Genomic DNA, 23,055 nt, shown 5'->3' with positions numbered 1-23,055 from the left:
TTGACCTCAAGGCAACTTGTTTCAGAGTACATGTTCTTTTTTTGGCAGCCAGAGGCACCGAGGCCTTGGATACAATGGTTGGTTCTACTGTGTGGCAGGGATCACACAAAGTGGACTCTGCAAACAGTACTCGATGGGCTCAAGGTCCAGGCTTTTGAGTTCTCGCACACCACAAGGGAGACTTGGCAGTGATAGACTCCTTATAGACACTTCGGACGCTAGCCAAGTTCAGTGTGATGCCACTTGATGCAGCTTGTTGTAGACACATCGTGATATAGTTTTCCTAGAGTGCTTTTTGCTATGTATTTGTATGTGGGGAGTCCTAGACAGAGGATGTAGCCCTACGGACTGCACCTCTTCTTGGGCATGGGTTGGACAGTGTTGACCCTGATTTCACTACTGATGAGGCACCACTTTGGAGATTGTGGATTTGGCAAGGAAAACCCCTTGTTCATTTGGACTAGGATCTTGGTGAGTGGCAGTGGCCTTCATTGTGCGATGACAGAGCCCCTCTTTCGTTTTTTAATTACATTGTATCCCTCAACGACAGTTTTGGTCATGCATCGGGATCCTTAGGATCGGACACAAGATATGTTTTTTCATGTGGATGATAGCACATGCAGGAATCCAAGATTGCCTGTTTGCACTTGGTTGCAGTCACTAGTTATGATCCTACTTGTCAAAGATGTACTTTAGAGCTTGAGTCCTCGAGGCATTGTTTCTGGGTTTAACCATATGCGCAACCAGTGTGGATGGCAATTCGTTGTTTCTTGATTAGAGTGGGCATCCATGATGGATTCATGATGTGGGGGGTAGCTGCATGGATTTTGCAATTTCCAGGGTCACACATATTTTCAAGGCTTGCTGATAGATCCAATCTCCATGCTTACCTCCTTAGGATATAGACCAGATGCAGGTCACCAAGTGGAGGTGGGACACAGTTTTCACTATGATATGCAACATCACGCTTTGGACGATGTGGAAGGCTTCACATTCTGGGCTCACAGTCCCTCCCTACATCCATCATTTTGACAGCCATTTGGATTGAGCTGTCGCATACTCTTTGCAGTCAATGGGATGCTTCAGCCGGCTCCTCTAGGGCAACAGAGCAGCATAGATGCGCCTTTCTTCACACATGGGCAAGATCGTCAGTTCTTTTCAATCGAGATCATACCCACATCCCTAGTGGTTCATTTTACACTCATTGCACATACCACCTTGAGGTCTACATAGCCTACCATTATTACCTCGCTTTTGTACTTCGTGTGGGTGATAGGCCATTGAGCATCTACAAAGGTCTCTTTTGTACACAGAATACAGCCCCTTTTCTCGCCCCCTTTACACAAATCTGCCAAAGGCTCTATCCACCTATGGCAAGGTAGAGAAACCGTAAATTCCAATGCTAGTCACCAAATTGACATAAAGTATTTGCGGTAAGAACCCTCCTGTTGCAGCTCACAAAAGCCATGGGACTAGATGTGCTTATGGTGTGACCCCAAAATTATCCACATCCATTCCATCATCTTTTCTGTTCTAGTAGATCGGCACGTGGTACTCTGGTGATACTTGGCTACTATGAATGGATAATAGCTAGTGTACCACCACGGAGCCGAGAATCCATGCAAAAAAAAATCATGGAGTGATACCTACTGATAAGTAGACAAGAAGCTACCCTGCAGAGGGGACTTGACTAAGCAGACTCTAAAGGTGATTGTTGCTTTGCCAGCTATTGAAGCTCATGTAAAGCCTCCATGTAGGCCCCATCAATGTCTACAGGTTGATTCAGCCGTGTACCTTTCCGTGAGAGGTGGGCGGCTTTGAAGGAAGGGAAGAAGTAATTTTAGGAGTTGATGCCAATTCTGCTGCTCTTTGAGCTCGGGTAAGGACACTAGAAGGCTTTGTGGAGTCATCTTTGGAGCCACGACTAAATGAGAGCACGTATAGAAGGAAAACTGTGTTGTGCTAGTGATTTGTAGTGTGGGCTTATGCCGCGAAGTGCAATGTGCGCAAGAAACCTCTCTTGGAACACACCCGCAATGACCGTAGCTAGCTACTAAAGACAACAAGGAAAGGCACAACAATTGTAAGACAGGAAATAGAAAAACAATGTACTGGCTATAGTGACTAGGAGGCAGCACACTCAGCTCCAGACCAAGGACTAATAGGGTACAAGGAGGGTCTCGAGGCTTAAGTTTTAACTATGCAATGAAGACAGTAGTGTTGTAGGTGTAATTCAAGAATCAAGAACACAAGTAACAAGACTCAAAGACTCAGTGGTAGACAAGATACTGATAGTCCGAGTTGATATCTCTATATTGGCATATACAATGATAAAAAATCTCCACACGTGGTGAGTGGATGAGGTAGATCTTGTAGGTTGTGGCCGCTGATAGACTAGGCAGGCGCTAGGCCACGATGATGGCGTGCTATCGCTTGTCCACCTCCCACTGAAGTGGTTGTCCAAAAGTTGCAAGGTTAGCTTCACAAGTAGATTCACCAGTCCAATGGTCTAGACTAGGGACTTGGGTCGATAACCATTCCCATATGTTGGCACTGGCTACCAACATGGTAGCTGGGCTACAACACGTCAAATGAGTTTGATGTAAAGTATGTAGACCAAAGTGTGATGTCTAGTTGTGACATCTAGATGGGTCTACTATGAAATGTTGGACCGAGATGTCCCATATGTGGTTTGTATGCCATATGTGTACTATCTTGCCTAGATAGATTCATGACATAACTGCAGGCAAGATTTGTGTGATCATCTCTGCATGGAAACGATGTGTGTTGATGTGTTTTGTTGAGGTTGGTTTTGACAGGTTATGTAATGTGCAACAGAAGTGATTGATGGTGAATACTTAGGATGAGTGTTCATTGCGTACTCAAGGTTCCTTTTACTGAATGAGAGAGTTCCTTTTACTTCACGAGAGTGTGCAAAGACTAGAGAGAGAAGAGAGAATGATACTGTGAGTGAAGGTTAGTGATAGAGCAAGAGAGAGAAAGAAGACTAAGTTGAACTAACACCAGATGGGCTCCCAAACCCCCTCCAAGGGCCCCCCTCTCTATTGCTAGAGACATTTGCTTTAGATTGCACAAATGCTGGTACAATGGTCTTGATGCTCATGGGATTTTGTTGTATATGCTTGGATCTGCAAGGCTAAGGGCTGAAAATGCAAAACGCTAGGGATGCTGAATGGGATCTGCAACTGCGACGAGGCTATGGGCTGATTTGCTATCGCCGACAACGATGGGCTAAAAACTGAAAAACGCTGGCTGATTTGAGGTCTAAACCTGAAAACGTTGGGACTATGGCTGAAAACTGATGGCGATGCAAATCTGTTGGTCATGGCTGCAAACGCTGATGGTCTGCTGGTCATGGCTGAAAATGCTGATGCAAAAACGCCATGGATGGTGATGGTGCTACGGGTACTGGGTGCTGGTACTGAGGGTACTATTTATGCTTGAGAAGCGACCTTTGGGATCACTTATATAGGGGATTAAAACTGGGTTGGGCAATGCCAATCCAAAATCCCACGATTCACTATTTAATGAGTTATAAACTCAGTTATAAGAGGTGATTCACATGCAAATAAATACCTAAGCTGGGTACTAATGCAATCATATGGGAACACTCCCCAATGCCTATACCTAACAAACACTGGCTGTGCTCATGTGCAATTAGAGGGTATGCAACTAATCTAAAGTGCCTGGACACGTATATCCTGCTCATGTGCAATTAGAGGGTATGCAACTAATCTAAAGTGCCTGGACATGCATATCCTGCTCACAAGGGTGCCATAACATTTCCTAGGTTGTCCTAAACCCTAGAAATAGGAGTTAGCTTGTTCACATGCACATAGGGCTAGATGTGCGCGTGACAGGTTAAGCAAGGATGATTACTCTTCCTTATGAGTAAGGTATGTCATAAGCTGATGATGTGACATAACCATACAAACAACAGTACGTATTGATGATGTGGCACAACCACAGAGACACTATACGGACACAAAGGCTGATGTGGCAGCTGTATGGACACCTACATGCAAACAATTTTTACAGTTATCCCATAGTAGGAGCTTTTTAGCAATATGCCTTTATCGTAAACTCACTTGCTTTTTAGGAACTTGCGTTTGTTGACCAAGAGACACAAATATGTGGCCATCCATAGTGCAAGTTGTAACAAAGATACCATGTGTGGTCTCTCTGAGATCAGTTTTAATCCATTTGAAGAATCAATAAAGAATGAAGTACCACCAGGGTTGTCTACTGCCTACCTTAGGGGTGACTATCTGTCCTAAAAGTGAAGTGTTTGCAGAGTTAACAGTGTTCAATAAGATTGTGCAGTTCTCTACAGGCTGTTGTGAGTGCCAACCGGTTTCACATATCATGCCCTACTTATCCATTGTGACTGAGACTGGGGACATGGATTTCTACATGCTCTGAGCAACATGAGATGTGCTTGTGTCTTAAAAATGCTATGCTACGGTCAGTGCAATCATCATTTGCAACGAGGGTTATGTATGGTGGGTAATTGGCAATCAGAGTGTTTTGTGCCCCAACCTCTAGTGTATCTATCTTTAAATTTGGACCCTCGGACAAAGAGGCATATCTGTTAGTTGCGTTGCTTGCTTCTCTTGCAAGTGTCTCCTAATGTGACTTCATGACATCTTTCCATGGAGTGTTCAAGCCTTAACCATCTTAGTTTAATGTAATTGGGTCTAGGTGGATTTGAGCCCTCTCTCTCTACTAGTCTTGTAACCTCTCTTATTTTGAAATCGTTTGTACCTTCTTTTTGTCATCAATGCAATACCCTTCTTTGAACAAAAAGAGAAAGATAGATGCTTAACGACATCATTTACAGGCTATCAAGTTAGCAATTCAAGAGCATGAACTGCCTATTAAGATGGCATACAAGCAACTAGACGAGCTAGCTGCAAATGCAGAAAGAGTTAGAGCTTCAATTGAGAAGAATCGATCTCTGCTTTTGCTGCAGGTGTGTAATGTTTTTGGTATGAATTACTGGTAATATTCTCTTTTACAAAGTGATTTTGTGTGATTTCTTGAGCATTATTTTCCTTTGCAAACTAGATGCAAAATTTTGTTTTCTGAAAATGTTGATACCAAACGTAGGAAGTTCAAATTTTATTTCGATGTACAGCAGGACATCTTTCTCTTTCCTATCTTTGTTAAATTTCAAAAATAGGAAACTCAATTGCAACCAAGGCTATGCATAAGTGTTTTGATACTTGCTCCCATTGACATTGTGAATTAAACTTCTTGAATTTCATGTTCTATTCTTTCCAAATCAATGTCTTCTGTGCCAAAAATTACAGTAGAACAGTGAATCAAAGATGTGTGCATGCAAATTCAATAAATCACATGGCACGTTAATGCTCCCCATCGACACTTTTGAACCATTGTTGTTTTGATTACAAAGTCACTTTACCTTCTTGGAAGCTCTTTCTACATAAATGATGGCTTGCTTTTTTGGGCAAAAAGTAAATTCAAACCTAGTTACGAAATAAAGAGGTAAACTTTGGGCTAGGGATGGACAAAGGACATTATGTAGCTGTAAGGAGATGCATAACAAGTAAAGAAATTGTATTGCTCAATCATGTGGTCATTCTGCTCCTGCTTCAAATCCTTGAAAGGGAAAGAGAAAGATGTCATGCTGTACATCTTTGCAACACTTTCATAATCTGGTGCATAGCTGGTCTTAAAAGCTGAACAGCAGTCACTTTTATATGAGAGTCGAGTCTCATTCAAGAGGACGACAGAGACTTTTTTTGATGTAGAGATTGTAATGAGCAATCCAGATGTTGAGGCTTCCCTTTGGCAGAGAGTTAAGGGTGGTTGCCTGTGACCGTAAGATGTGGCATGTCAACCCGGAGATTGTGATTTCTTACTTGACTGAGTGGAAGTTATAGATTTGGAAGTGGTGCCCTCCATCCGATCTTGATTGGGATCCTGGGTCTTGGTGCCTGCTTTGTCTCAGGATTCTCCCACAGCTTTCTTCCAGTAAAGATTGGAAGGAGAACCTTGTTAAGTTTGAGGCCCTGTACCCATTCAAGGACTGAGCAATGGACCACAGAGGGTATATCAGATGCTAGGACTCTAGACTCTAGGATTTTGAGTCAAGACTCTTAGAATTTGTGGTGTCCAAGGAAAATCAATTTCTTTGTCTAGATGACCGCATACTAAGGTTGGCGACTGGAAGCTGGTTCAGCTCTGATGGGTATGCCAGGGGCTTGTTTGAGATGTTCTTCTGCAGTGGTGGAGACTTGTTTTGGCCATGCAATTTTTCCATTGGAGTTGGAGATGTATACACAAAATCTTTGAGAGAGTTGCTCCAAACTTGAGCTACATTAGGAGAGGTACTTTTTGTTGACTGCTTTTTGGTTCCCAGGAATCATGTTTTTATGCTGCATATGGACATTATACAGTTTTCTACATTCAAGAGGGTTCTTGAGCAAAAGGAATTTAGAAAGCAATTTTTTAGCTATGTGTTAGAGGATTCCTGAGATGCAACAAGCTATGTGGCTAGCGTCACAAGATGGTGTATATAGAGACACAGATGCAGATTGGTGTTTGGAGGACTGCTAGCATTTTATAGCTGAGGTGTTGGGAGAGCTTATTCATAGTCTTTGAGGGGAGTGAGAATACCTTCTGCCTCTCTGTTTCAGGGCAGGAGAGCTTTGTTGAATTACATTTTATGTGCAGGGAGTGCTCATTTGTCATATGAGAGGTGGCAGCACTAGATGGGAGCATGCCTGGTTATCGTCAGATGTCTCTCTACCACCTTGAGAGCCTTTTGGTATCTTTTGTGCTTAATGCACCTTCTTTGTAATACGATTGGACCCCATTTTTTTATAAAAAAGAAATAGGTCACCACAGTGTATGGCCAGAGTCACTTGGAGAGGTGTAAAATGGTTTGCTCTGCCTTAAGACACCTTTTTATACTGCTACAAGTGGATGATCAATGTGGGTGTGTGTGCGAGTATTTTTACAGATCTGGCTAGCAGTAGCTCGTTGAGCTCATGTATAAGGATCTGCCACTCGTTACCTCGGCCCCCCCCCCCCCCCCCCCCCCCCCCCCCCCCCCACACACACACACACACACACACACACAGCTACACAAGGATTGATATGGAGGGTTATGTCGGGAAGGAGATGGATGCTGCAGGGGCGGACGTTTCTCTTCGAGGAACCTTTTCAGGAGACCCTTATGAGGCCCTCCGACCCCCCCCTTCCGCCTCTGCAATAGGTATTCATCTTTCTTTTGACACCTTGCACGCCATCCACGAATCTACCGTGAGCTTGGAGTCCTGTTCTTTGGCCTATAAAGTGGTGGGAAGTCTATGCTCAGCAAGGCTATTGAAGGACTACTTTCAAGCTTCGCTTCTTCACGTCAATTTTAAGATTGTGAATGTCTCCCCTCTCGGGAGAGGCTTCTTCAGGGTGCAGTTCGAGTCTGAAAGTCAAGCCATGGAGGTCTTAGCACAGGGCCCTATGGACTTTCATTTTGCCATAGGCTTTCTTGCCAGATGGACACAGGGAATGGATCTAAATGGACTTGTAGGTGGAACTGCAGTTACAACTAGATTCCCAGGACTTCTTCCAGAATTTGCTCCGCATGTTAATGAAATTGGGAGATGTATGGGTTTCGTGGTTGGAGATGCTGTGATTCTTGATGATGAGGATCGCACAATCTCCATAAGGATGGTGCTCTTCCCATCCTTGGCGAAGAACCCTCCGCAATTTATTTTGCTCCCGACCATTCATGGGGGAGAAATTTTACAGAGAATTTTCTTCATTGGTCTTCCTGGTCACTCCTTTGTTTGTGGCAGAAAAGGCCATGCTGCTGCAGATTGTACTTGACGCAGGATTTCTCCTGATCAAAGGCAGCAAGCTCCAAACAAGAGGCACTTCATGCGAATGGGGGATTGGAAGATCACTTGGTAAGGAGAAGAAGTGAAGCAGAGAAAGCTAGGAGGAAGGAAGGGAAGAAAAGAAGACGATGAGCTAGGAGGACAGAGGCTCCAAAGCTTGTGTATAGAAGAAGAGAAAATGTTTCTCCTCTCTCCTCGGATACTACTTCTTCACCAGCTCTTCATGATCCGCCAGTTGATTCTCAGGGCAGTGATTTGGATATCAGCAGCAGTTCTGAAGGCATAAATTCAGCTTATGAGCGGCATTTTCCTTCTTTGGTAGAAAGTGCTAAGAAGTCTGCTGAGTCTTTGAAGACGCCTAGGAGGTCTTCAAGACTTAACCAGGCAATCTTGTATCTTAGATTGCCCTAGGATTTTATCTTTTGGTGATACCATTTATGGTGTTCTCTCTGTATTATTCTGATGTAATTCTACCTTGGGGTCTGTGCCCTTGAGGTGATTTAATAGAAATATATTTCCTTTTGGAAAAAAAAAAATTAGATGTTTGAGCTGAGTGAAAGTGTGCAACGATGGTTTCTATTTTAGAACGTAGCTGGCTTTTGGCAGTGCAGCATATTTGAATGTATCTGTATATTCTTAGTTGCCGCTAAGTGTTTTTTGAAGACGTTTGTTTTCTTGCTTTTTTCTGATGCGTGTTGATTGCCTGAGTATGTTAGAAGACGGCTGGCTTTCAAGGATTGAGAGGTAGCAGGTGACAGTGCCAGATATCAAGGTGGAAGTGGTTTGGATCCACAGACTAGGAGCTTCTGTTTTTCTTTCAGTGATTAGTTAGGTTGGATAAGAGGTGCTTTAGGTGTGAAAATATTGCATAAGAGCTTTTCATTGCAATTCTGGGTGCAATTCAAAAGATTGTATTTAGAAATTCTGGACAAGATTGTTGGATCTTGTAGGTTCACGAGGATCACGCTGTTTATATGGAAAATGCATCTGAATGGGTTTTGAGCTGGGAGTTGGCCAGCTGAGACAAAGGATGGTAGAACAATGTATCGAGTGTTCTGACATGATTCAAGAGGAGTGGTAGTTTTTCAGTTGGAGGAGTTTACAAGCAGCAGCAATCCATGGTGCATAGATTGGATTCTACAATGTTTTCTTTAACCTTTGTTTAGTTCAAGCTCGCAAATACTTTTCTCCAATTCTTGCAAGGATGAGTCTATGCTCTGCATCAGATTTTTAATCTCTCTGAAGATATTAACCCATCTTTGTGCAGGTCAAAAGAAACAATTCTAGATACACAAGAGCAGCATTCACGGGATGGAGACTATACGTTGATAGGAAAACTGGCCAGAAAGCAAAGCTGAAACATGCAGAAATACTTATTTTGCAAGGACTACTATCACGAACATTCAAATCTTGGTGCCTCTATGTTTTGTGGAACAGAAAATATAAAAGATTTTTAAGCTCTGTACAGAAGATTCTTCACCGTCATCTCCTTCAGCGGATATGGTATGCATTTTTGGTAACTTTAAAATTGATCTGAAGTTAATGTTAAAGGTGGGAGGGAGATTTTTCTAACTTGTGATGTGCCCATTGATCCACTACTTCATGCTACTTCCCATGGGTCTCAACAACTTTCAATGACAAATCTTCTGAGTGTGTGGTTTTTGTAACCTGCCAGCCATCCTTGTATGAAAATCATGGTTTTTCCATATGGCAACTATACGGCAACATATACGGGTACTGTGGTAAGGAAAAATACGGTTTGGAGCCCTTGGAAATTCCATGTGGCACTTATCATACGGCACCCTAAAATATGGGAAAAACATGCTCTATATCGCTCGAAAACCCATTTGTATAAACATATCACAATTTACAAATGCCTGAAGTCTAGATCTACTTGTTCATCAATCATGATTCATAACGAGTCGTGACTTGTTAGTTGTCTTTGTCACTTAAAGGAACTAGATTGTAAGGTGTAACGTAAGTAGACAATGGAGACTTCAGAGTTGAAAAGAAGTAAGGCGTTGAGCCTACAAAACTGGTTCCCATCAAGGCACTATACATTGGTACATGAGTTGTGACGTACACTCCATTGCATGCTGTGCATCTTTTGCAGTGTCTCCACCATACAATCTGTAAGCTCCTTCACAAGCATAGTGGCCTCTTCCCCAAGGGAAAAATCTTTAAGATAAGAGAACATTTCTTGACAGTGGTCCTTGCTCCTTACCAGAAAGAGGCGGAGAGTACAATTTGTGATACCTCAATAGCCATATGGGCCTCAATGCCTTTGTTCTCACAAAATTTTCATCAATCCTAAGTTTGCAAAGACCTTGCATACTTTGTCATCCAAGAGATTGGCAGGCATAATGGACCAGAATGCAAAACAAATCATTGGAGGCTTCACCAAGTCCCTTCTTACTGAGATATCTAAATAATGCACGAGGGCCGTGGACTTTCTTGTGACAAGTGCCAATTGTTCATTCTTGGTTGAGTACTTTTGTAACACAAAAAAGTTGTCCATGTCCTCAAACGAGAGGTCCAAGGAATGGCATGCACATCTGGTGTAGCAATGGTTGGCTACTCTTGCTCAATGAATTCCCTAGCTTGAACGCAATTGGCATAACATTTTCCAGGCCAACCTCAATAATGACTTGCTTAAGACGCGTAAAAGCTTCTGATTTCCTTTCCCCAGTGGTGTACACAGATGTAAGACATACACTTCCATGAATGAAGCATGTGAGGAAATAGATGAAATGTCTACATCTTCTGTCTAACCATCTCAGAAACTAAGAAATTTGAAGCTTGGAAGAAAGAGGTGCAACACACATGGGTAAAGATGTTTTAGAAGAAAGATGATAAGATTGTGCTTTTAAAGATGCCATTTCGGAATACAAAGTGATGCATGAGGAATGGGGAAAGAAGATGACCAAGAAAGAAGGGGTGGTAGAGCAACTCAAAACTCAAGTGATGGCATAAAGATCGGAGATTGAATGGGTCACCAAAGAGAGGGAGAAGTGATGAGGTGCCGGAAATCAAAACAGAAATTTTGCTACAGAAAATCACATGTAGAAGAGGGATAAAAGCCATGGACTGATGTTGTAAAACAACATGAAGAGAACATACAATGGATTGAGATAGCAAAGAAACAGAAGGCTGTCCAAGTATCTACATCTTATGGGGATTCAAAAGCCAACCCATACAGCTGCTTGGAGAGTAAGGAAGAGAACAAGCAACCTCAATGAAGGGGAGAAACTTTCAAAGCTAGAGCCCTTATAATTCGTTTTTCAACAATGGAAGCTAGGAAGGGTTTTGCGAACTTGAGAAGAGGTATAGGCATGTTTTTTTATAGATGGTCTCACCTCTAATTAGCTGGCTCATATGAGGTAATTGCATGCCAAGGAAGGGAAGGTCGCTTTTTGTCAAGGAGGGAAAGTCATTATCCTTGAGCCGAGTTCGATATGTTACCATGAGACCCGTGAGACCACTCTAAAGCTAGCTTTATGGGATTGTAATGAAGCACTCTGAAATGTTATATTAACGTCTTCAAAAGGCCAAAGTGACCTATGAGACCAGAAAGTTACAATGCGGTGTATCTGATACAAAGTCAGATTAACAAAATAAATTAAACTAGGATAACAAAATATAAATACTGCGGGATCCTAAACTAAGCAGTACAATGTGAAGACAATATGGGAGGGGAGTAGAGATCCATCTTCATCTACACTCTAGACGACGAAAGAGTATGGCTTGAATCCTTTGTCATAGCCTCCTTCGAAATTGTGTAGCTCCTCTCCTCCCTCGGGGTCGTCTAGATCTCCCTAGCTCCAATGCTCGGTCTATGAGAATGCCAGTAGTGCGGGTAGACCTCTCCACCGTCGCTGGTTGCTCCTTTGTCTGTTCTTCTGGGTGTACAGTACCTAGTGTAAAGAAATCTGTGATCTGTCTCTTGGGATGTCTCTCTTCACCTCTCCTCAGTAAGGTTCCTCTATGCTTGTGTAACTCAAGTAGATAAAGCCCAAGACATCTTTGATCCTCATAACTCATGACCCTAGATAGAGGCCCAAAACCTTCTCTGAATAGACAGTGAAAACGACCTCGTATCTCATAGTATACTGTGCAATGACATATGTAATGTACTTCTGTCTCTGGCTCTAGATGGCATAAGCGGCATATTCTGTTATCTGTCGGTGTCCCTCTGAATCTGCCAATCTCAATCTCGAGCTGATGTGAGGACGTGTGTATCTAGCCAATGGCACAACGCAAACCATGCGAAAGATGCGTGTCCATATAGCTAGGTCGAATCACAAACCCATCCCCCGTGAGGTGGAGAAGATGCTCTCTATAGAAAGCCATCTTTGTGCCCAACTCTTGTAACGGCTCTATCCATGTCCTTCTCGTGTCCAGCTGGATCAAATCCTGACGGATGAGTCTATTAATCTCTACCCGTGTCAAAGACCTCAAGGGTGCCTGAAGAGAGTATTGAAAAGGAGGCAACCTATCCATGGTGAAACCATGTGTCTGAAACCATGGTCATCTGAGCATACCAGCATGATGTGTCCCCATTAAAAGATAATTGTCTGGAGGACTCTAGAGCCACCCTGGCATATTTGTCTCTGGTAGTATCCCATAGACTGTGTACAAAGGAGACTGATCTTGTGAGCGCCTCAATCTCCATAGGGGGGGCAGCTAATTCCGCTCGAATGATATCATGCGGTACAGAAACCTTGGCTCTAATCAGCCGAGAGATCATAGATGCCAGGGGCTTCTCCATACGCCTCCACCCATCCTGGCCTATAGAAGGTCCCCAAACCTGCATCCCATATAACATAGTAGAGGCTACCAAAGTATCAAAGAGCCATAACTTTGTCCTAGGTTCCTGGAACTGAACTTGTGAACACATCCTCTCCATTCCTCCCAGAGCCGCACCGGCTCTAGTTAGTCTAGTCTCTGCTGCTCTTCTCAAAGAAAATCTCGGCCCCGTGAAGACTACCCCCAGGTAAGTGTATGCATCTGTATACTCCACAATCTTCTGACCATATTTGAAAGTAGGTACTGATCTCCTGACCCATTGCGGTGTGGTGTTAAACACCATAACCTTTGTTTTACCTAGGTTTACACCCATGCCACTATCCTTTGCAAAACTGCGTAGTGCGTCCAGATGTCGTTGCATACCTTCTGGTGAGTCAGATATCAGTACAATATCATCAACATAAAGCAACAATGGGATCCACGTCCCTGCCAGCTGGGCACCCCTGTCACCCTTTCTGTCAATGTAATCAGACACCTCATCCACATACATACCGAATAGAGTAGGAGACAATGGGCAACCTTGTTTCACTCCAATAGTAGAGCGAACTAAATCAGATACCCCTTCTAGAGTGCGTACATGTCCCACCACTGATTTGTACAAAGCCATTATCCCCCAAATTATCTCTATGGGCACCCCCATCTCTTGCAGTCTGCGCATCAATCGAGCCCTTGGTACCATGTCAAATGCTTTGCGAAAATCCACAAAGCTACAATAGATCCGTCTCCCATGTGCTCTGCCCTCCTCAATGATGAAATGATATATTGACGTCTACAAAAAGCCAAAATGACCTATGAGACCAAACTGATTACAATGGTGAGTCTAGTACCAAGTCTGGGTACAAAGAGAGAGAGAGAGAGAGAGAGAGAGAGAGAGAGAGAGAGAGAGAGAGAGAGAGAGAGAGAGAGAGAGAGAGAGAGAGAGAGAGAGAAATGAAATGAAATGTTATATTAACGTCTTCAAAAGGCCAAAGTGACCTATGAGACCAGAAAGTTACAATGCGGTGTATCTGATACAAAGTCAGATTAACAAAATAAATTAAACTAGGATAACAAAATATAAATATTGCGGGATGCTAAACTAAGCAGTACAATGTGAAGACAATATGGGAGGGGAGTAGAGATCCATCTTCATCTGCACTCTGGACGACGAAAGAGCATGGCTTGAATCTTTTGCCATAGCCTCCTTCGAAATTGTGTAGCTCCTCTCCTCCCTCGAGGTCGTCTAGATCTCCCTAGCTCCAAACCTGCACCCCATATAACATAGTAGAGGCAACCAAAGTATCAAAGAGAAATGAAATGAAATGAAATGTTATATTAACATCTTCAAAAGGCCAAAGTGACCTATGAGACCTAAAAGTTACAATGTGGTGGATCTGATACAAAGTCTGAGTAACAAAAGTAACAAAATGAAATGAAAATGACAATGACAAAATGAATACTATGGAATCCTAAACTCCAAGGTGTGAACTAATCAGCTACCTGGGATAGCTAAAATCACAAGAGATCCAGCATCGGTCGCTGGCAGATCTCATCAATCTCCTCCATGGTCAGTAGTCTGACCGGGCGTCGTGCATGTCGGGCCAAAGTGATCCAAATCCTCTGATGCAGCCTCCGTCTGTGCTGTGTAGTCCTCCGTAGTCGTGGGCGTCGGGATCTCCCCAGCTCGGTCGCCCGGTCGATCAGTGTGCCTCTCGCGCGAGGCGGTGAGCTCTGTTGTGGTAGTAACTCCTTCGGGTGTCCAGTGTCTGCTCTAAAGAAGTTTGTGATCTGTCTGTGATGTTGGTTAGCCTCTCCTCTCATCAGGCTCTCTCTGTGTCTGCGCAGCTCGAGCAAAAACAAACCCAAGCATCTCTGATCCTCGTACCGCATGACTCTGGAGAGTGGTCCAAAGCCCTCTTTGAACAAGTAGTGGAAGCGGCCTCGTATCTCGTAGTAGACGGGGCAGTGGCATGTGTAGTGCAACTCTGTCTCAGGCTCTATGTCACATAGGGGGCATGTCCTGGCCTCTGCTGGTACTCCGCTGTATCTCCCAGTCTCGATCCGCAGCTGGTGTGAAGATGTGCGTATCTGGCCAATAGCACATCGTACCCCATGAGACAAGTGGGTGTTGTACCTAGGCCTCGTCACAAAACCGTCCTCCGTAAGCTGGAGAAGATGCTCTCTGTAGAAAGCCATCTTCGTGCCCAACTCCTGTGCTGGTTTTATCCATGTCCTCCTCGTGTCTAGCTGTGAGTCAGGTCCTGGCGGATCAGCCTGGTGATCTCGGACTGTGTAAGAGTCCGAGAGGGTGCATCCAGTGGGTACTGGAAAGGAGGCAATCTGTCTATGCTGAACCCATGTGCCTGAAACCATGATGTCATCTCCCCATACCAGCATGCTGTATCTCCCTGCATGGCTAACTGTCGAGAGGACTCAAGTGCAAGGCGGACATATCTGTCTCTGGGAAGTTCCCACACGCGGCGTATGAAGGAGACAGATCTGGTGAGCGCCTCAACCACTAGTGGGGGGGCAGCTAGCTCTGCTCGGACAATGGCACGTGGTACTGAAGCCTTGGCTCTAATGAGCCGCGAGATCATAGAGACTAGAGGCTTCTCCATGTCCCCCCCATCCATCAGTGCGGCCTGTCCTCCCGTGATGATCCAATGAAGGTCCCCAAATCTCAGCTCCATAAAGCAATGCAGAAGCCACCAAAGTGTCAAAGAGCCAGAGCTTCGTCTGAGGCTCCTGAAACTGAACCTGTGAACACATCCTTTCCAATCTACCCAGTGCTGCTTGGGCTCTGGTCAATCTAGTCTCTGCTGCCCTCCTCAGTGAAAATGCTGGCCCACTAAAAACCACTCCAAGGTAAGTATAAGCATCTGTATACTCCACCGTCTCCTGGCTGTATGTGAATGCGGGCGCTGACCTCCTGATCCACTGTGGGGTGGTATCAAATACCACAACCTTGGTTTTACCAAGGTTGACGGACAAACCACTTTCCTGGGCAAACCTATGCAAAGCATCCAAGTGACGTTGCATCCCCTCCGGAGAGTCGGAGATCAACACAATATCATCAGCATATAACAATAGTGGAATCCATGTCCCTGCTAGTTGTGCACCTCTATCACCATCTCTCTCAATGTAGTCAGAAACCTCATCCACATACATACCAAATAGAGTAGGAGAGAGCGGGCAACCCTGCTTCACCCCAATAGTGGAGTGAACCGGTGTGGATAGACCCTCTGAGGTGCGTACATGCCCGACTAGTGACTTGTATAATGCCATGACCCCCCAAATGAGCTCTGTGGGTACTCCCATCTGCTGTAATCTGCGCATCAATCTAGCTTTGGGTACTGTGTCAAATGCTTTGCGGAAATCCACAAAGCTACAATAGATCCGTCTCCCATGTGATCTGCCCTCCTCAATGATGGCTCTGAGTGTCAAGATATGGTCAAGAGTAGAAAAATCCCTCCTGAACCCTGCCTGCCCGGCTGTGCGTATCCCCTCCCTCTCTGGCCATCTACTCAACTGCTGCTCAAGAATAGATGCGTACAACCGTGCCAATGTGTGTCCAATCATGATAGTGCGATAATTCCCAGGCTCCATAGGGTCTCCTGACTTGAAGATAGGTACAATAGTAGATAGACTCCAAGTATCAGGCAAGCTCTCACACATGGCACGGTTAAACATAACTGCTAGAAGCTGTGCTAGTAGATCTCTGGCATGTGTGAAATGCTCAGCCACTAAGCCATCATGATCATAAGCTCTCCGAGTCCTCATCCTATCAATGGCCTTCCTCACCATCTCAACGGTGAAAAAAGCACATGTGTGTGGGCATGGATCGGGGGGGTCGGGAAGGGAGGGCTGCTCAGGAACTGTGTATAGAGATGATGCGTATTGGCCCAAGGCCTCTGTGGAAGTAATGGCAGGGGGGGGGGAGTGCTCATGAAAGAGCCGCCATGCCTCACGCGAGTCCTGACTCAAGAATAGCTGGTATAGATCCTGCTCTAGGTGAGCCAAAAATGCCCTCTTCTTCCGCCGCACTAGGCGTCGGAAGTCAATCTGTGACTGTCTGTGAGTGATGTCCCCCAAAAGTACCTCCCTCTGAAGTCTGGCTCTAGTGTCCCGGCATTCCTCATCATACCAGCTGTTCTGGGGCATGCTCCCCGAACGGCGTCTCTGCTCAGGCTGGGTATGTGGGTATGCCTCTGCTGCTGCACCATGTAGTGTCTGTGTCAGTATAGCTCCTCCAGAGGTCGCCCTGGCTCCTCTGTGCACATGCGTCTGTAGATCCCATCTATGTATACAGAGTCCGTCTCCCGCGTGATGGTGTAGCGAGTAGGGGCTACTGCCCGTGGCCTGTGTGCTATACTAAACTGAAAAGAGATGGTAAACGACACAAGAGAATGATCTACTGCCACACCCACAAGTCTGGGTCCAACCGTGAGATCCTGGTTATGAGAGATGAGGCTCGGCTGTGCCATGATATAATCCACTGTGCTGGCTCCATGTCTGTGTGGAAAGCATGTAAAACCCCCCGCAGCGGGAAATCTCTGTAGGCCATTCAAGATGGCCAATCCATGTGCAGTCCCCATGTCTATCAAGTGTCGTCCATACTCAGTGTGTTCCCCATCCTGTGATAGTCTGGATAGGTTCGTCTCTGCAACATCTAGCTCTCTCAACATCTCCTCTAAAGTATCATAAAATACTCTCTGATGATCGGCAGTCCTAGCATTGAAGTCCCCTAGAATGATGATGTCACCATCTCTAGAGAACTCCCAAATGTCATCATCCAAAATAGAGAAGGGGGACTGTCCTCTGGGTGGTGCATAAAGTGACGTGTTCGGGGGAAAGTAGCAAATAGCAATGTAAAGATATCTGCCTGTCTGTGCTCTCAATCTCACCCACATGTACCTAGCTTGCTCATCCCTGTGAGCTATATGTATCAATGGTTGCAACTCCTCCCTGAATAGCACTGCCACTCCTCGTGAGCCCCGCCCTCTATGCTCTGATCGTGTCTCTTGTCTACAGGCTGTCTCCCATCTATATCCACTAATGTGAGGCATAGACTGCCCAGGGGCCTGATGTGTCTCAGAGTAGAAGACGATGTCTCTTCCCATAAAACTATCTTCAAAAGCACCCACATCAAGGCGCATAGATCCATTACAATTCCAAGTGGCAACTTTGAGTGTGGTCCCATAGGTCTCGCACCGTCCCATATATATATATATATATATATATATATATATATATATATATATATATATATATATATATAGAGAGAGAGAGAGAGAGAGAGAGAGAGAGAGAGAGAGAGAGAGAGAGAGAGAGAGAGAGATGAAATGAAATGCTATATTAAACATCTTAAAAAGGCCAAAATGACCTATGAGACCAAACTGATACAATCCTTGTGGATCTAATCCAATGTGTAGCAGAGAGAGAGAGAGAGAGAGAGAGAGAGAGAGAGAGAGAGAGAGAGAGAGAGAGAGAGAGAGAGAGAGAGAGAGAGAGAGAGAGAGAGAGAGAGGAAATGAAATGCTATATTAAACATCTTAAAAAGGCCAAAATGACCTATGAGACCAAACTGATACAATCCTTGTGGATCTAATCCAATGTGTAGCAGGCTACAATGTCACTTTCATAGGACAGTTAGTACAGTTTGGACTTTACAGTTGGTCTTTGGTTGGTCGGTTCACACTGGACGGACTCGCTGGGCAGTGACACGTGACAGGGATACGGTGGTCTAGTGGACATCGTGGCCAGGTCACCACCACCACTCAGTGGAGATAGACTTAGGTGCTGTCATTTATGAGCCGTTGGTGGCTCTTTATGGTTTTATATATGAGTAATAGCGGTTTGGTCATGGATATCTTTACATAGTCGTTTAGAGTGATTATATACACAGAGCACGTCTTCACCATCCCTGCACATCTGAGCCTCGACACCCCCATTGTACCTGTGAGTCCTGGACTGGAGCTGAGTGTGCTGCCACGCCAGAGTCTGTACCGGTTCTTTGAGATAGTCGAGCCATATGTTCTGGTCTGCTGTTGTGTCTTTGTGAGCTCTGTTGATGTCTATTGTTTCCTTTCTTTTCAGTCTGTTTGAGTGAGATTGTCACGCACATTGCATTGAGGACCACCCACTGTAGAGAGCACGACACATTATCTGCGCTACAGGTGCTCTCATTTTGGCGATCATAGTGGGACCTCAACTGAAATCTCACTCTGTGAGGTGCAAATCTTGAAGCTAGTTGGGTCTATCTAGCTTCGCCTACCTTGCCTAGCTTCTCCGACCTTGCCTTGCACTATTCTCCTCTGGCCTGGTCCAACTGGTCTAGTCCTCTCTAGCCCTAGTCATCTCTCGCCCTGGTCCAACCTGTCCTCGTCTCTGGTTTAGACCTCCCTGACCGTGGTCTAGTCCTCCTCGTCCCTGGTCCAGCCTGGTTTAGTCACTTGCCTGGTCTAGACCCTAGTCTAGTCCTCGTCTCTAGTCCAGCTTGGTCTAGTCACTTGCCTGGTCTAGTAGAGTCTAGAGCAGTCTTCAGCCAGTTCAAGGTTTTCTTGCCCAAATCTGGTTGGTTTGGTGGTCGCTGCATGATCCATACCAGGTGGTTAGTCGAGCGTCAAAGCACACTCCTGAGTCCTCTGAAGTACTACAACAGAAGACGACCCTTGGAACCCGTTAGAAGTCCATCAACCTCATCACCCATACCTCCACATACGGCATCACCCATTCCTCCCTCCGGTTCCACATCTTCCAGCTCACCTTCTCCAGTAATGCTCTCTCCTATTCTGCTACAGCAGGCTACTGAGCAACAGGCTCAGCACATTGGCTAGCGTTTTGGCTAAGGTAAACATCAAGTTCCCTACATTCAAAGGACTCTCTTCAGAAGATGCTGATGACCATGCAAGGAGGTTTGTATCTCTTTGTAAGGGTCGTGGTCTTAACAGGGAAGATGCTTATTTGGTACTCTTTCCATCCACCTTGGATGGCTTAGCAGACAAATGGTACAGCCAGTTTGTAGAGAACCATTTTGCAACCTGGGCAGCCTTAAGGCAACAGTTCTGTGCAGCTTTCAGGCTCGGTGACTACCAGGAGAAGGTGTTGGATGAGTTGGCCAACATGGTGCTCCAGCCAGAGGAGACTTTTGCAGAGCTTATGACTAAGACCAAGTCTCTGGTTGCCAAGCTTCCCTAACAACCTGGTGAATTCATGGTTAAGAAGTGGGTGGAGAAGGCGCTTCCCAAAACTTCTCAGCAAAAACTTCGAGAGAGTCTCCGACCCAACGCCACTTTGGAGGAGTTCATTGCAGCTGCTACTAGGATAGAGGGGGCTAGGAAGCTGTTTAACAACTCCCCTCACATAGAGACCCCCTCTGTGTTTCCGGAAAGTCCTGTTGATCCATTGACTTTTTTGCGCAGAGAACTTGAAGCCCTAAAACTACAACGCGCTCTCCAAGAAGAGAAATCAATCTCTCTTAGACAAGAGAAACCACCACATCTTGAGGCTTTGGATCAAATCAAGAGAGAGCTAGAAGAGCTTCGGTCTCAACAGGAGACTAAAGCTATGGTATGGTGCAGATCTTGTCGCTCTCCAGGGCATCCTGCACAAGACTGTCACCTTGCGGGCTTATTGCCACTTCTGCGAAAAATCTGGGCATGAAGACAAGGATTGCTACTATATAAAGGGATTGTGGCAAATACAACAAAGTCTAGGTCCTTCTCTCCAACAAGGGATAGCACCTGCATCGAACATGGTCTCACCCTATGGCCATCAAAACCCGTTGCCACCTCTGCTGACAACACCTCTATGCAGCAAGGTATGCACAACAACTTTGCATCTCCTAGCTTTTATCATGCTAGTACTCCTTCAGTTTCCCAAAGCTTCTATACGTCAGCATCCGGTCCTATGCAGCAAGGGCAGAGACCACCTCGCCTCTCCAATAGGCCAATTTTGTGCTACAGGTGTGGAGAGTATGGACATTATCAGAGCAAATGTCCGTTGCCAGAAGGGTCCCCTCCTTGCCGACACTGTCCTGAAGCTAAGGATCACTATAGTAAGGACTGCCCAAAACAACGAGCATCCACATCTGCAAGCACACAGAACTAGCAGGAGTTTACATTCCCAAAGCTTAACCTCATCACAGTAAGCACCATTCCTGAGGCCCTGCCTTCCACTCTTGTAGTTGCCTCTCGAGATGGGTTGACGCAAGTGGAAGAGCTGGCTGGTGTGCTCACGCGCGCACAGAGAGCTGCTCTTGGCCTCAGCCTCCCTGGTCCAATTTTTACATCTCCTGCAGGTCACACAAATGAATCAAACTCCCTTAGTAGCTGACAAACCAGCAGGTAGTGTCAAGAGCCAACCTAGCTCGCTTCTATCAGATATTGATGGTGCTTGAAGCAGTAGAGGACTTGCAGAAGCTTAAGATACCAGAGCAAGATCTAATCAAAGGAGTGAAGCCTACAACAGAGTCTATCTTGAAAAACACCTTTGAGCAAGTGTCACTGTACGACATGCTTCGACTTGATGCAAATTTTAGAAGTGACATCCTTTCCATCATCCAGTCTCTGTATCCTGGTGCAGGGCCTAGTGGCGGGCACCTACCTGTGCAGCCCTTGGAGTCCTACATGATTTCATATCTAGCTGCTCCCCTCACCGACTACAAAAGTCCTCGTCTCACTGTGTCTATTCTTGGGCATCAATTGTCAGGCGTCATAGTGGATGGTGGATCTGGGATCAATCTGATGCCAGAATTTACTATGTTGGCCTTAGGTCTGCAGCCTACCCGCCCTTCTCCATTCATTGTTACATTGGGAGACCAGAGGACAGTCTACCCTGTGGGCATAGTAGAGAAGGTGCCTCTGATGGTACAAGACTTCACATTTAGCTTAGATTTTGTGGTGGTCAGTCTTCCTCAGGTGGAGGGAGGATTTCCTTTGCTGATTGGTAGACCATGGTTGCGGCATACTAAGGCACTTCACGATTGGGGAAACGATGCCATGTGGATACATACTCCTGGATCCCCCATGCAACCAATTCGGCTCAAAGGAGGTATGGATCCAATGGTTGATCACAACTCACTGTCAGTACAGTCCAATCCCGATCCTGAGCAACCCATCCCACCTGACGGGTCTGACAAAGACCTGGTGCAGTGGTTGGAAGCTACCGCCTCGATGCCATGCTATGTGGTCTCTATTCAAAACTCACCTGTGCCAGTAACACTCTCTCTCCCTCAGGCGGACACAAATGCCCCAAGTCCTACAGCAGACAGTAGTCCTACAGCATATAGTGGACCAGTCGAAGAAGTAAGTGTGTCAGCCCCAAATTCTCATGATTCAGATGATCCTCCTATGGAAGCCCTCGGCCTCGGGGAACCTATAACACATCACCGAAGGGGGAAAAAATCTCCTTTGCATGAACTTGCCAATGATTCTCCCCTCCCTCTAACATCTCCCAGGTCGGACACCCCGTCCCCTCAAAAGCACTCGGTTATGCCTGTGTCTGATGATTTACCCTTCGAGGAGCTTCCACCAGGATGGTTACAAGAAGAGTATGCGGAGTTTCCAATCGATCAAACACCAGCACATGAAGTCTCGAAGCTCCAAGAGGTAGCTCAGTGCCCAACTTTTGAAGTTCCCTCCACAGTTACACCTCTTGACCCTGTAAAAACAAGTCAACCTGGGCGACCCTGACAACCCTCAGCACGTCCTCTTAGCAGCTTGGTTATGGGAACATCCCGCATTACTTGATCAGGTAGTTTCTTTTATTCACTCTTTTAAGGATGTTTTTGCTTGGTCCTACAAGGATTTGGAAGGGATCCCACCAGAATTGGGTCTCCACACAATCCCTCTGGTTGAAGGGGCTAAGCTTGTTAGAGGCCGAGCTTAAAATCTCAACCCGAAGTATACAGAGGCTGTCAAGTTAGAGCTCGAAAAAATGCAAGAGGCAGGGATCACTGTACCTGTGGAGCACTCTGAGTGGTTATCACCCATGGTGATAGCGCCTAAGAAGCAATCCAATAAAATTCGTGTGTGTGTAGATTACCGCGCTATGAACAAGGTAACTATCCCAGATGGTTTTCCCACACCTTTCACTGAGTGTGTGCTCGAAGATGTAGCAGGGCATATATTGTACAGTTTTATGGATGGGTTCAGTGGATACAATCAGTTGGGCATCCATCCAGGTGATCAACTCAAAACGGCCTTTGTGACTCCCTAGGGTATTTTAATCTACACTAGGATGTCGTTTGGGTTGAAAAACGCTCCACCTTCCTTCAATCGAGCATTATATCTTATATTCTGTCCTTTACTTACGGGTCATCTTCGAATCTTCATGGACGATTTTTCGACCTTCTCAGGTGCCCAATGTTCAACCCCAATGG

General features: G+C 45.4%; 1 protein-coding gene across 1 annotated transcript in view; it reads left to right on the top strand.

Moving 5' to 3' along the window:
* Positions 1 to 23,055, top strand: part of LOC147458837 (uncharacterized) — a 130,105-nt gene that overhangs the window by 9,997 nt on the left and 97,053 nt on the right. The window contains exons 2-3 of the mRNA XM_086510262.1: positions 4,862 to 4,993; positions 9,157 to 9,392. Of these exons, the coding sequence (XP_086366388.1) occupies positions 4,862 to 4,993; positions 9,157 to 9,392 (368 nt within the window). The remainder of the gene's footprint in view (positions 1 to 4,861; positions 4,994 to 9,156; positions 9,393 to 23,055) is intronic.

Source organism: Adiantum capillus-veneris, chromosome 4, assembly GCF_014529385.1.
Source record: "Adiantum capillus-veneris isolate H3 chromosome 4, ASM1452938v2, whole genome shotgun sequence".
NCBI classification, from domain to species: domain Eukaryota; kingdom Viridiplantae; phylum Streptophyta; class Polypodiopsida; order Polypodiales; family Pteridaceae; genus Adiantum; species Adiantum capillus-veneris.
The sequence above is the reverse complement of the archived record's forward strand: the minus strand, read 5'-3'. Positions and strand labels throughout refer to the sequence as shown.